At 51.4% G+C, this 13,836-nt stretch overlaps 1 protein-coding gene across 7 annotated transcripts in view; it reads left to right on the top strand.

The window, feature by feature from the left end:
- The window catches only part of ino80 (INO80 complex ATPase subunit), a 40,806-nt gene that overhangs the window by 24,755 nt on the left and 2,215 nt on the right, over nt 1–13,836 (top strand). For all 7 annotated transcript variants that reach the window (XM_030346010.1, XM_030346004.1, XM_030346005.1 and 4 more), the window contains exons 28-35: nt 3,206–3,333; nt 7,740–7,834; nt 8,101–8,173; nt 8,602–8,760; nt 9,066–9,168; nt 9,605–9,693; nt 10,231–10,392; nt 11,594–11,771. In XM_030346010.1, coding sequence (XP_030201870.1) covers nt 3,206–3,333; nt 7,740–7,834; nt 8,101–8,173; nt 8,602–8,760; nt 9,066–9,168; nt 9,605–9,693; nt 10,231–10,392; nt 11,594–11,771 — 987 coding nt within the window. The remainder of the gene's footprint in view (nt 1–3,205; nt 3,334–7,739; nt 7,835–8,100; nt 8,174–8,601; nt 8,761–9,065; nt 9,169–9,604; nt 9,694–10,230; nt 10,393–11,593; nt 11,772–13,836) is intronic.

Below are 13,836 nucleotides of genomic sequence, written 5' to 3'. Positions count from 1 at the left end.
CCACAGAGATGCAAATGTTGGGTACTACGCACGCGGGTGGGATCGGTTAGACGTCAGCCTTTTGGCCGGGGGGGGGTGGAGACACGTGAGGACTTTTTCTTTCTCTCCGTCTCCGGTTGTCTCCTGCTATTCCTCTAATGTATTCTTGTTAAAGTATCATATCATATCCATCTATTCAGCTTTTGTTTAAAGCCTGTTACAATGCTCTCGCTGTGAACAAACCAAGCAGGCCCACGCCCAGACCTTCAGCCGGGGCACAGAGCGCCACCTCAAGGAGAAACCGACCAGACGAATTATCTACCAATTGAAAAGCTTGAATCCCCATAATAGTGCTGTTGGAGCAAATTTGCCCGCAAAATCGTAGACGAGATGACCCCTGTTTCAAACACGACATAGAGTCTGGGATGCTGGGATTCAATCTGTGATAAAAAAAACAAACCGGATTGTTGGTGGTCTGAAGGGTATTACTATGTTTGTGTGTGTGTGCGTGTGTGTGTGTGTCTGTGTTTTGTCGGGATGGGGGTTCTGGGGGGACTCTGGAGGGTTGGCACGGAGGCCGGTGGTTCTCGGGCGGCTGCCCTTGACTGGGAGCTGGCCCCGGTGAGCCTGGCACCGGCGGTGGGGAGAGGCCCAGCCAGCCAGGGTCCAGACCACAACACCACCGCGGCCTCCACCACCGCTGAGTTCACTGCACCCAGTCTCGAAGTCAAACAAGCCCACGTCTTCCTCCTCCTTCCCGTTCTCCCTCCTCCCTGCCTGCACATTACCACCGCTGATCATATCCGAGCCCCGACAAATCTCTCCCGGCTATCTGTCTTTTACACATTCTGAATGATGTGGGATTTGAGGAATCCACTGATTTCCGTGGCTTTGTTACTCCTTCGTACTCTCTCTCTCCCCCCCGTCTTTTATGGGCTCTCCCGCCCGCTGCCACCCTTTCATTTTGGCTTCTATTCTCTGTCCGCGTTGCTCTGCGCTCCCCTCTGTGTTTTCTCCTGACGCCAGAGTCAATTAGAGGTCTGTCGAGGGCAGAAGGCAGACTTTTGTCTTGGGGCCCGCAGCCTTCTCACACACACGCACACGCAAGCTGGGAGCCACACGCCCGGCGCACGTGGCTGGGTCCCTCTTTGACTTTCTTCCCGGCGTATTTCACTCTCCATAGTTACGACAAGGTCCATATATACAGTGCAGAAGTTCCACAACAACCCCTCACACGCTTTTATTTTGAAGGTATTTTTTTTTACGTGTTTGAGCTCTTGTTGTGTCAGAGCACAAACCGCTGGCTTTCAACAGACACCCTTCTCCCGATCTCCCATCCCCAGGGTGTGACCCCTTGGGGGGGGCCCTATTAGTTCCTCTTTAACACCTCCACAGGGCCTGACCTTTGGAGGGTAGGGGGTCTGTTGGGATGCGGGCGATGTGACCCAGGGGTCAGGGTTCAGGGTTCAGGGCTAGTACGCATTAGCATGGGGCTGCTTCTGGAACTGCTGGCTCTCTTGACGCCCCCGTTTGGATTATGCCGCCGTAGCCCGGAGAAAGAAAAAGAATAACCTCCCGGTCGAAGGTGTTTCAGACGTATGCCATTCGCCTTTTCAGTGCGACGTTGGTATTGTAAGGGGCGTTTGGGATTCTTTGTCCTCTCCTATTTTATTATAGTTTCACGGTGGTCGGCTCGGTCTATAACAAGCAAACAAAGCAAGGAAACGGGGCCAGAACATGTGTTATACCCGCGGGTTTTAGGCGTTACAAAGGGGCTCCGGAACAAGTGTTGAGGTCCAGCGCCTGGTGGACCCACCGGTCACCCTCCCACTGGGACACTCCGTGGCCCGACCCCCCGACCCCTGGACCCCCCCCAACCCCTGCCCCGGGCCCGCCCAGACCCTGGTCTTTTTTTAGGCCTTGGCCCTGTGCGGGGTCGCGACCCTCAGCCAGGCCACCATAGTGGACCTGTCAGCAGGTCGATGGTGACCCCCCCCCAGTCTCCCCCTCTCCCTCTCGATCACTCTCTCTCTCACACACACATACGCATGTGTGCCTACACATAAATACACACATGCGTGCACATGCACTTAATGTCTCATGCAGAAGTAGCAGATATTATGTAAGAAAGTCACGTCAGGCGGGATCTCTCTCTCTCTCTCTCTCTCTCTCTCTCTCTCTCTCTCTCTCTCTCTCTCTCTCTCTCTCTCTCTCTCTCTCTCTCTCTCTCTCTCTCTCTCTCTCTCTGGCCCACTGTGAGAAGCCAATGTCAAATTCTCATTAGCGTGGTCTGTGATGGAGGCCTAACCACCGCTTCCAGAAACAGACCTGTCGGGTCCCAGCCATAGCAGCTCCTCTTTCTCAGCCCACTGCGGTCAATGACTACAGGGCTAAGGCGCCAGGGGACCTAATTCACCCCTTTTTTTGCGTTTGCTTTCTCCAAGACCCCGCTGCCCAGGGGGGCTTCAATTTGCTCTCACTTTGGGCCCTTTTGTGTGCGATGGATTTTAAGTCACATCATCATCATCGTCCCTGGCCTCTCTCTTTGTGGGCTCCTCCTCCCTATACACACGGCCGCTCTGTTTGCCAGTCGTTCCCCGGTGTGGTCGATGGGGTGCGTGAGCCCGGTGTAAGCAGCAGATCGGCGCGGTGTTAAGGGGGGAGTGAGCAGGCCGGGCTGATCCGTGGTAGTGAAAGGCTCTTAATCCAGGAAAATCCACCCTGGTTTATCAGTGTATTGATTAGGGCTCACCCACGATCCCCCTGGATGAAGTGTGTGTGTGTGTGTGTGTGTGTGTGTTTGCCCGCACTGGGTTCACACTCTTTATTTATTACGTTGAACGCGGGACCTTGTCAGGGCTCCTGAGAAGTGGCCCACTTCGGTTTTCACACCAGATGTATTCCGATGAAAGGACGATGACCTTTTCTACTTAGGTTCTCAATCAGCATTGCCTATTCAACACAACACTTCAACCTACCAGTATTTTCCAGAATGAGCCTTGTCTAATTGTATGAATAATATTAATGGTTGTTATAACAATGCATATTAATAAACAATAACTTGCCATAAAACTATACATTGAGATCAAGAGTCTAACTTCCTTTTCTACCCCCCTCTCTCTTCTTATCCACTCTCTCTTCCTTTCGCTCTCTGCCTCCCTCTCTCTCCCCCTCTCGTTCTCGTTCTCGCTCTCGTTCTCGCTCCCTCTCACTGTCTCTCTCTCAGATAAGGAGAGTCTCATTACGGAGAGTGGCAAGCTGCAAACCCTGGACATCCTTCTGAGTCGTCTCAAGACTCAAGGACACCGCGTCCTGATCTATTCCCAAATGACCCGCATGATAGACTTACTGGAGGTAAACACACACACACACACACACACACACACACACACACACACACACACACACACACACACACACACACACACACACACACACACACATACACACACACATGCACAGACAGCACACACACAAACCCACAAACCCACACACGAACCCACACATGAACCCATAGAGGTCAGAGCCCACAGAGTTCAGAGCCAGAATACACATGCAAGTACAAAAAAACACAGACATGCACAAACCGTTGAAGTGTACTGTTTGTGTGTGTGTGTATTTAGTACGGTGGGCTAATCCAAAACAGGTCACTGAAGGAAGAACGCTCTCTACGGTTTGTTTTGCTGACAAATGATTCCTGGATCACATGTCAAGAAGATCTGTAGCCCAGGCAACAAACTGAAACAAAATATCCAAAACATCTCTGAAATTGATTTTGTACAAGGATTTGATGGCACTGACGTTCATCAGAGCCAGGAATTAGCATATCCTGTTAGCATTAACATGTTTCCAGGAATAATAAGTGATGGGAACCCTTCAGTGTATTACGTTTCGTTTCAATTGGGATTCTCGGAGCACGACTAGATTCAAACTCTATTCTTGTTTCGATACATAGGGCTACTGATTTCTCGAGCTACTCCAGTCGCTACAAGCTTAAGAAAACGCTATTATAACATAACAGAGCATGAAGGCGCTAAATGACAGCAAAGTAACGTGGGTTTAATGGTATGATGTGATGGGTGCAATAATGTAAACACACATAGGCAAACCTATGACAAAAGGGATTTTATTCATAAAAAATAAAATTCCATAAACAAAAAGATTTTGGGAATTTGTGAATAGACTCATGAATCTACATTTTCCCCCCACCCTGAGAAATAATGTTTTTTTCCTGGGGATGGTTGCGGCTGCTCCAACGAACACAATAAGAAAGGCCAAGAAGTATTTTGTGTCTGGTGTTGAATATCCGGTCCTTACTGCTATGATGGGTCTCGCTGTCCCTCGTTAGAACTCTCATTAGTGGGCTAATTAACAGGTCAGGCCTAATTAGCAAGCGGGCTCATCTGCAGGGGGAGCAAGCCAGATGGGGAGAACGGGGGGAGGGGGAGGTGTAGTAGGGGACCTGCACTTCTCCTGACGGGGACAACAAACAAGCCAAACGGAAGGGTAGAACGTTACCGTGTCAGTATAGAAGGTTAGTAGGTTCTTTGCAAAAATGGAGGAGTGCGAAACAATAGTATTTTTTTTTTGGTGTTGCTTATTTGTTGTCCGTGTTGTTGGGGGGGGGGGGGGGGGGGCGGGGGGCGGTGAGTTGGCAGGCGGGCGTGGGAACTGGCAGGCGTTTTCTAGCAGGGGGGGCTGAATGACGAGGCGGTTTCTAGTGTGTCACTCCATTGTCTAAACGCCCAGAGTCAACGACACACACATTTCTCTGAGGCCGAAAAAAGGCCTGTATCTGTGACGCCATGGGTGAGGCCCCGCGTCTTTTGATGACAGACGCGCAGGCAACATGGGCCCCCGGGGGACGGCCCTTGTTGCTAGGGGCCTGTGTGTCTATAATCAAGAGGCAAGCCAGAGTCGTCTTTTTTGCATTTTTTTTTCTGATTATTTGGATAAGACCTGTGCGCTCTTTCCACGCTTACGTTCCTTTTTTTCTTCCCACAAACCCCAGCCGTAGTAGTGGCCTCCATCTTGATCTTGCATGCCATCTTGCACCAGGTTGCCCATATATGGTCAAGTCCCCCTGCTGCGGTGCTATGCATTACGGTAATTTACAGTGTCACGTTTTGTCTTGGGTTTTACACGGCACTAAAATCCATTGGCAAACGGAATCGAAACCCACTTAATAAAATACAAGTCTGCTAACCGAGCTGCACTTTTATACGTTCCCTATCATTTACTTTTAGTGTGCTAGTCTGAAATGACCACCGTGAGCAAAGCGCTACTGGTAAATCAGGTCAGCCTTGGACCCGCGTCCCGTATTGAGCTGATGCCCCTGTGTGGTTCCTCTGCCTTGAAAAATCAACCGCGTTGGTTAACCTCGCCTGGCCCTCGCCTCTTGGTCCATCCCTTTAGTGTGCTCTTGGTCTGTCGCTGTTCTCAAGAGCGCTTTACATCCTGTAGGATAGCCACCGCTAGAGTAGCTCAGGGCTAGCATCAACCCCTTTGCTCCCCTCAGCCAAGAAATAGAAAGAGAGTTGGAGCTAGCTAAACCAGAATAGCAGCATAAACGTTGGATTTGAAAGAAAAAAAGACGACCAAAAATAGCAACGTGGCATCTCTCCATTTCCAAACGCTATATCTGTCCGCGTTTACGAACACAATGGAGCAGTAAAGTGTTTTTTTTATGAGCTTAGCGGGCCTGTCACAAGCCCGTTTAAGACGGCTGGCTGCATTGATGTCCAATGAGGGTTGGCGTAAATCCCTTTTTTATCGACAGATTTCCAGATCTGCCGTGACAAGGAGCCTGCTGGTGCCTAGGTAAAAGAGCCTCCAGGCTGTGAGAGACGTGTTAGGCCGAAGTCTGAGGCTCTGGGTTTTTTTCGGATTGTGGGTTTTATCCCTCATTGCGGTGGACTCAAGATAATGGCCCAGCCATCATTTTTTAAGCGGAGCACGGTGGTGATGGCGGTCTGTGCTCGCAGACAACTCGGAGAGTAATAACACAGTTAGTAGTAATGGGGGCTGCTTAAAATATACTGCCTTTTTTTTTCTCCGGGAAGATTTTTAACAAGGCCCTGGGTTATACGCTTTTAAGGCCAATCAGAGCTTTTGCAAACGGCCCTCGCTCGCAGGAGATATGCAAAACGAGGCGTTTGGGGGCCCCTCACAACGTCTAATGTAGTCTTGTCTCTGAGCATATGGGGCTCTGGGGGGAGCCGAGCGAGACGCACGCAGAGGAGAGCCCTCCATGGCGTAGGGGGCTGGGGAGGACTTATCTGGGGTCCGATGTGGGACGTGATGGCTAGAGTGAGTGTGGGGTGTGTTTCTGTGGGCGAGGTGGGAGGAAGGGGTGTCGGTAAAGATTGATACATCACCATGTCACCTCATCAGTGTGGTGGCCCTGAACCTTGTCTCCTACCCCCACCACCCTCGTTATCATCACCTTCTGGGCCCACTCACATACATACATACATACATACATACATACATACCTACATACCTACATACATACATACATACATACATACATACATACATACATACATACATACATACATACATACATCTCTGTACGTTCTTGTGTGTGTTGGGAGCTGAGATTATTCATATTAAGTGTTTCAGAGCACCAAAAAACCCATACTGGGGCTTTGGGATCTGAAAGTGCATATCTATAACATATTTTAAAGTGGGTATTTCACTAAAGTGTGTTGGATCCCACAGCAAAGGACACCACAGCTCTTGGTGCTTTGTTCTCTGGAACCGAACATCGGGGTCTAACAGCTCTTAATAAGCTCCTCGGTGCACCACTGAAAGCATGACGGCCTATCAGACGCCCCCGCTTAAGGCAACTCGTTCCTTAACAAGAGAAATGCATGGTGAGATGAACGCTACCACCGCCCCCACGAGCCGGTGTCAGAACAATGGTTCCCTTTTAAATCCATGGGACTTTTACAATCGGTATATCTGAGCCGCAGTTTCACAGAATCATCAAGTATTCGAGTTGAACTCCGCTTTCTAGATCGTGCTTGTAAACGAGGTGAGATCATTGGTATTAGATCAGGGTTTAATGCCCACTTAGGGGCTGATGTGCCTCATAAATTCACAACCATGTCTGAAGCGTATTATTCTGGTTCCAGTTTGAGCCTTGATGAGATACGGCGGTATCCGACGGAGCTACCTATTCTCTGTGAGTCTTAACCTCTAAGCTAGGGGTATGCTCGGTCTGTTAAACACACACCGCCCCAATAACAGCAGTAGCGGAAAGTTTCGCCGAGCACAGGAATTGATGAGATCAGCGAAGCCCAGCTGATAAGGTGCACGGCTAATGAACAAACAAGCATGTGACTAGAACACGCAGGGACACACTTCCTACTCCTTCTTTCCCATTCTGGTGCGCTTGGAAAAGCACTTGGCCTGTGTGAAGCTCTACTTTGACGCACTTCGATGCTTTCGCCATGCATTAGCACAGTGTGTGGTACCAAAAGTGGCCCCTTCAACGTTGTTAATGGACTCCCACTCAACTCAAGTGCTGCCCAAATATTGTCTTTCTATTTCAGTGCGAAATATCTGCTGTTCTAAAGCAGATATGAAGTCTAGCTCTGGCCATAAGCGAAGCTCAAGTCTTACATGTGCATTCTTCTGGAGAACCGATCTTTGAAGTTTGAGAGACTGCAGGGGTTGATGTTGTCCCTCATTCCTTCTCCTCATTTATCTCTCTCTCTATTCCTCTTGTCTTCTTCTTCCTCTTGTGTTTTCAGGAGTACATGGTTTACCGAAAGCACACCTACATGCGTCTGGACGGCTCCTCCAAGATCTCAGAACGCAGAGACATGGTGGCAGACTTCCAAAGCCGGTGAGGGGGAAACGTGTGTGTGTGTGTGTGTGTGTGCGTGTGTGTGTGTGTGTGTGTGTATCTGTGTGTGTGTGTGTCCACGTGATCTGTCTGCGTTCTCTGGCTTTCATTAGTCAAGTCCTGGGGGGGGTGGGGGGGTTCTGTGTTTTATTGGAAAGAATTTAGGTTTGTGTGTGTTTCCAATATCCTCAGTCATACTCTGGTGCTTGTGTGTGTGTGTGTGTGTGTGTTTATAACAAGGTCTTAACAAAGCCCTCCCTTTGCAGGACGGACATCTTTGTGTTTCTGCTGAGCACACGGGCGGGGGGGCTGGGCATCAACCTGACCGCTGCGGACACGGTGAGTCCCCCCAGAACATGGCCCACATAAACACCGGCCCCCACCAGCGTCAACACGCCATTCCAACGCTTAATTGAGTGCGCGTTAAGTCGATGCCTCAGCAAACGCTCGGACCCACAGTGAAGCCATTAGTCCACACACACGTTTTCCCTTAACTGCGTTTTCATGCGGTTCGTCAGGGACGTTGTTTTTATTGAAACCGTGCCCGTCTTATGATGCAAACCCTGAATCGACAAATTCCGATCTATATCCCCCTGTGTTTCTCTCCTCAAAGCTCTGTCTCCTGTTGTGTCTGTCTCTGTTCTACTTGGAAGTGGACCTCGTGAAAACATGTGTCGTCAAGATGAATTGAGACTATATGGACCTCATGACCTCAACGTGTGTGTGTGTGTGTGTGTGTGTGTGTGTGCGTGTGCGTGCGCCCCCAGGTGATCTTCTACGACAGCGACTGGAACCCCACGGTGGACCAGCAGGCCATGGACCGGGCCCACCGGCTGGGCCAGACCAAGCAGGTCACCGTGTACCGGCTCATCTGCCAGGGCTCCATCGAGGAGAGGATCCTGCAGCGCGCCAAGGAGAAGAGCGAGGTCTCACGCACGCACGCACGCAACAGGCACATACACGCACGTATAGATGACCACACCATGACACGATGAGAAGCCATTCTGTAGTTCATTTCAAAGATATGTTTTGGTTTGTTGTCAGCCTGCGACATGACGCAAATGTGTTGGTTCCTCCTACTGGGATCCATAATCAGGGAGCCAGGAACACAGAAACATCCTTTAGACCACAGACAGAACAATGCTGAACAATACTGGCCTCACTAAAGCTCTGACGCCATTGGCCACACCATGGTGATGCTCATCAACGTTGTCCACCGTCTGCCAATCAGATCCAGCGGGTGGTGATCTCAGGCGGGAACTTCAAGCCCGACACCCTGAAGCCGAAGGAGGTGGTCGGCCTGCTGCTGGACGACGACGAGCTGGAGAAGAAACGTGAGCGGCCTACGCATGCTCCACACACACCCGCAAACGCACACACACACACACACACACACACACACACACACACACACACACACACACACACACACACACACACACACACACACACACACACCCGCAAACACACACACACACACACACACACACCCGCAAACGCACACACACACACACACACACACACACACACACAGCCCCTCACACACAGGCACAACCGCAAACAAACAATGCTGACACACAGCGCACACAACACAAGCACGCATAGAAGCAGACACACGCACACACACACACTGACTGACTAACATGCAGAAGCACACGCAGACACACACAAACACAGACGCACACACACGCATACACCCAGATACATTCTGTACATAGCATGCGCGTGTCCTCACAGTGTGTGTGTGTGTGTGTGTGTGTTCTCCCGTAGTGCGCGTCAGACAAGAGGAGAAGAGGGACCTGGAGGAGTGCAGCAAGGTGAAGGACCGCAAGAGGAAGAGGGAGAAATACGCAGAGAAGGTAAGCCGGCCTTCCCTGCCCATTAGTCATTAGACGGGCCGCACACTGGTTAGGTCCTTCATGTGTCCCCACACTGGGCAACAAATGCCCTCCTCTCCCTCTCTGGAGCAAGAGAGGGAGAGGAGGGCATGTGTTGCCCTCCTCTCCCTCTCTGGACCTCACGGTCGTTTATGTGTCTCCACGCTGGGCAACACATGCCCTCCTCACCCTCCCAGGAGCGAGGGAGCCCTCCTCTGTTCCTTCTCCATGTGTCTTCCCTCTGGGTTCTGGGTCGCCCTTGGGTGGGCTTTTGTACGGTCAGAGGGTGATGACAAAGACTTATTGTAATTCACAATAAAAATCGGAAAGAAGTTGAACGATCTGCGTTCTCATAATCCTTCATGGCTTACGTGTCTTTTTTCCGTCACCCTTCTCCACACATATATATGTCCCCACGCACACACTCGCACGCGCGCACACACACACACACACACACACACACACACACACACACACACACACACACACACACACACACACACACACACACACACACAGCTCCAGAAGAAGGGGGAGGAGTCGGAGCCCAAGCGGGGGAAGGAGGTGAACCTGGTCATCGCCCACGCGCCCTCGGCCGACAACTCCAACCTCTCGGCCGACGGGGAGGACTCCTTCATCAGCGTGGACATGGACTCTGCCATGCCCAGCCCCTTCAGCGAGGTGAGAGAGAGACAGAGAGACATAGAGACAAACAGAGAGAGAGAGACATAGAGAGAAACAGAGAGAGAGAGAGAGAGAGACATCGAGACAAACTGAGAGAGAGAGAGAGAGAGAGAGAGAGAGAGAGAGAGAGAGAGAGAGAGAGAGAGAGAGAGAGAGAGAGAGAGAGAGAGAGAGAGAGAGAGAGAGAGAGAGAGAGAGAGAGAGAGAGAGAGAGAGAGAGAGAGAGAGAGAGAGAGAGAGAGAGAGAGAGAGAGGGGGGGGGGACATGGACTCTGCCATGCCCAGCCCCTTCAGCGAGGTGAGAGAGAGACAGAGACAAACTGAGAGAGAGAGAGAGACATAGAGACAGAGAGAGAGACATAGAGAGAGAGAGAGAGAGAGGACAGGGACTCTGCCATGCCCAGCCCCTTCAGCGAGGTGAGAGAGAGACAGAGAGAGAGAGAGACATAGACATAGAGAGAGAGAGAGAGAGAGGGACTCTGCCGTGCCCAGCCCCTTCAGCGAGGTGAGAGAGAGACATAGAGACAAACAGAGAGAGAGAGAGAGAGAGAGAGGACAGGGACTCTGCCGTGCCCAGCCCATTCCTCGGGGGGAGAGAGACATAGAGGCAGAGAGAGAGAGAGAGAGAGATGGAAAGGGAGAAAGGGCTCAGAGAGATTCAAGGAGCACCTGGTTCCATCCGCTTGTTTCAGATTCATAAAACTCTCTTATTACAGAGAGTGAGTTCAGAGAGTGTGTGCCTTCAAATATCATTCCCGTTACACACTGCCCACCCTCTTCTTCCTCTTCTGACCCCTCCACTTTGATGGATTCCTTCCTGCTTTTCTCTCACTCGTTTCCTTTTTATTACGGCCTTCCTCTTATCCTCATTCTCCCTCAACCCCTCCTCTTCCTTCTCTCCTTTCCTCTCTCCCTTCTCTCCTTTACTTTGTTATGACCTCCTCTTCCTCCTCACCTTTCCTCTCATCCTGCCCTCACCCCCCCCCCCCCCCCCCCAAACCCGCTCCCCGGGCACCTCCCAACCTCCTGGTCAATGACGCTCAACCTTCTGTGTGTGTGTGTGTGTGTGTGTGTGTGTGTGTGTGTGTGTGTGTGTGTGTGTGTGTGTGTGTGTGTGTGTGTGTGTGTGTGTGTGTGTGTGTGTGTGTGTGTGTGTGTGTGTGTGTGTGTGTCTGATGGGGTGTGGTCCCTCGGCCAGATCTCCCTGAGCAGCGAGCTGCAGACGGGCTCCCTGCCCCCCCCGGACGCCGAGGGCGACGAGAGCAGCAGCGACATGCTGGTGATCGTGGACGACCTGGCCTCGTCGTCGGCCCCCCAGTCCCGCGCCACCAACTCCCCCGCCTCCGTCTCCGGCTCCGTCTCGGACAACGTCAACGGTAGGGGGGTTCAGACGGTGTGTGTGTGTGTGCGTGCGTGTATGTGTGTGCGTGTGGGCTCTTGCTTCTATGTGTGTGATTGTGTGTGTGTGTGTGTGTGTGCGAGTGTGTGAGTGTGTATGTGTGTGTCCACGTGTGTGCAGGGGGTGCAGATGTCCAAGAACAATCCTGGGTCAGACCCCATCAGAGGTCCACTCTATTGACTACAGATGGTTCAAATCTGTTTCCAAAACCTTGTTTTACATGAGCTAGCGCCGCGAAGAACGTATTCCTGGGGACGGCTGCACAGTGGATGCCTCTTTCACCCCCATATACCTTTTTATTTTGCATGCATCATAGCAGCCTGACAGATCAGTGGGTTTAAGTCCTGTTATTCATGGTAAACCCGTTTTTTAATAGGTCTTCAATAAAAAAACAAAATCCACACCAACCCACCGATAACACAGAGCTCATTCGACTGGACTCTACTTATTAGGACAGAGTCTGAATGCTCTGGTTCACCGAGCCCCACCACGTCACAGCTCCCTAGCCCCCCTGCGTACAGAACGACCCCTCTCTAGTCTCCTGTTGTGCTGAGCTGCAGCACGGCGGCCTTGTGGCCTCCGCCTGCGGAGGTCCTGATCAGAACACGCCGTGCAGCCAGGGCCCGCCGCTGTAACCAGGCTGTTCCCGACCGCCATTACCTCATGCATCCATGAGCCGATTAGGGGACCGATTATTTCCATTTACGTAGGGTACATTGCCCCCCCCCCCGCCACACCAACACACACACACAGTCCCCTGGCTTTTCCTCTGTGATCCGCCCCATAGCTCAACTTGAGTCTGTGTGTCACTGCTGTAGCATAAGCTTTGGACGCTTTGCCGTGAAATAATCCCTCTTTAAACGCCCTTCTCCCCCCGGACGCTCTGCCCTCCATGTGGGGTCCAGCTGTCCTGGTTGCCCTCCGGTCAGGGGGGGAGATGATTTATGACTTGGGCCCGGCGGCCCCCAGAGTCCGCTGCACTCCATCCCGGGATGGGTGGATTAGACCCTGTATGGGGGAGGAGGGAGGGAGAGAGAGAGAGTCATTGTTTTCATTTTTTTTATTGGGGTGAGGAGGAAACGGGACAGTGAAGGGCAGACTGAAAAAGTAGTTGCAAAAGTGTGTGTGTGTGTGTGTGTGTGTGTGTGTGTGTGTGTGTGTGTGTGTGTGTGTGTGTGTGTGTGTGTGTGTGTGTGTGTGTGTGTGTGTGTGTGTGTGTGTGTGTGTGTGTGTTTCAGTTTGTGAGTCCATGCGCCAGGGAGACTGAAGGAGGCGGAGTCGCAGAGTGTGTGTTTGCATGCCTGGTCGGGAAGGATGTGTGTGTGGAGGGAGTGATACGTGTGTGTGTGTGTGTGTGTGTGGTGGGGAGTGATGCGTGTGTGTGTGTGTGTGGTGGGGAGTGCTGCGCGTGTGTGAGGGGTGAAAGGTTTATACAGGGGAGAGGAGGACCAGAGGCCTGGGGGAAGATAAGGGACTCATGGAGAGGGTTTAAGCTGTTAGCAGTTAAAAGGACAGGGCTGGGTTATTTGGCAGCCGATTCAGGAAACAGACCCAACCTTACTCAATGTGCTGAAGGATACAGTAGAGAGAAGCCCAGTCCGTCACAGGAGAGCAGTTTAGGGCAGGATTACTCTTATTCTGTAGACCTGTGGGACTATTGGAGGGAGGAAGCCTCAGCTGGGTTACTTTTCTTTCGACCCTAACCCCCTTTGGTTGACGGATCATTTCTCCCTGTAAGGGATGTCGTCTGGTGCTCTTGTAGGCCTGGGTCACATTCAAGCCACGCTTACCTCATCATCTTCATCTTCATCATGATCATCCTCCTGATCATGCCCACTTCCTGAGCCAGAGCCTATCACACTGCAACACATTCATCTGTCTTATAGGTCAGATGCGAGGAGCTGATTGTGGTTTGGAAATCGAAGGAGAAATTGCTTTTATCATTTGGTTTTTCATATAAGACTTAACCCAAAAGGTTTTCTGTGCTTATGCTGTCCATACCAAAAGGAATCAGGAGGAGATACGGCGCCATCTCTGACACT

This window comes from Gadus morhua, chromosome 21 (genome assembly GCF_902167405.1).
Source record: "Gadus morhua chromosome 21, gadMor3.0, whole genome shotgun sequence".
In the NCBI taxonomy this organism is placed as follows: domain Eukaryota; kingdom Metazoa; phylum Chordata; class Actinopteri; order Gadiformes; family Gadidae; genus Gadus; species Gadus morhua.
The sequence above is the reverse complement of the archived record's forward strand: the minus strand, read 5'-3'. Positions and strand labels throughout refer to the sequence as shown.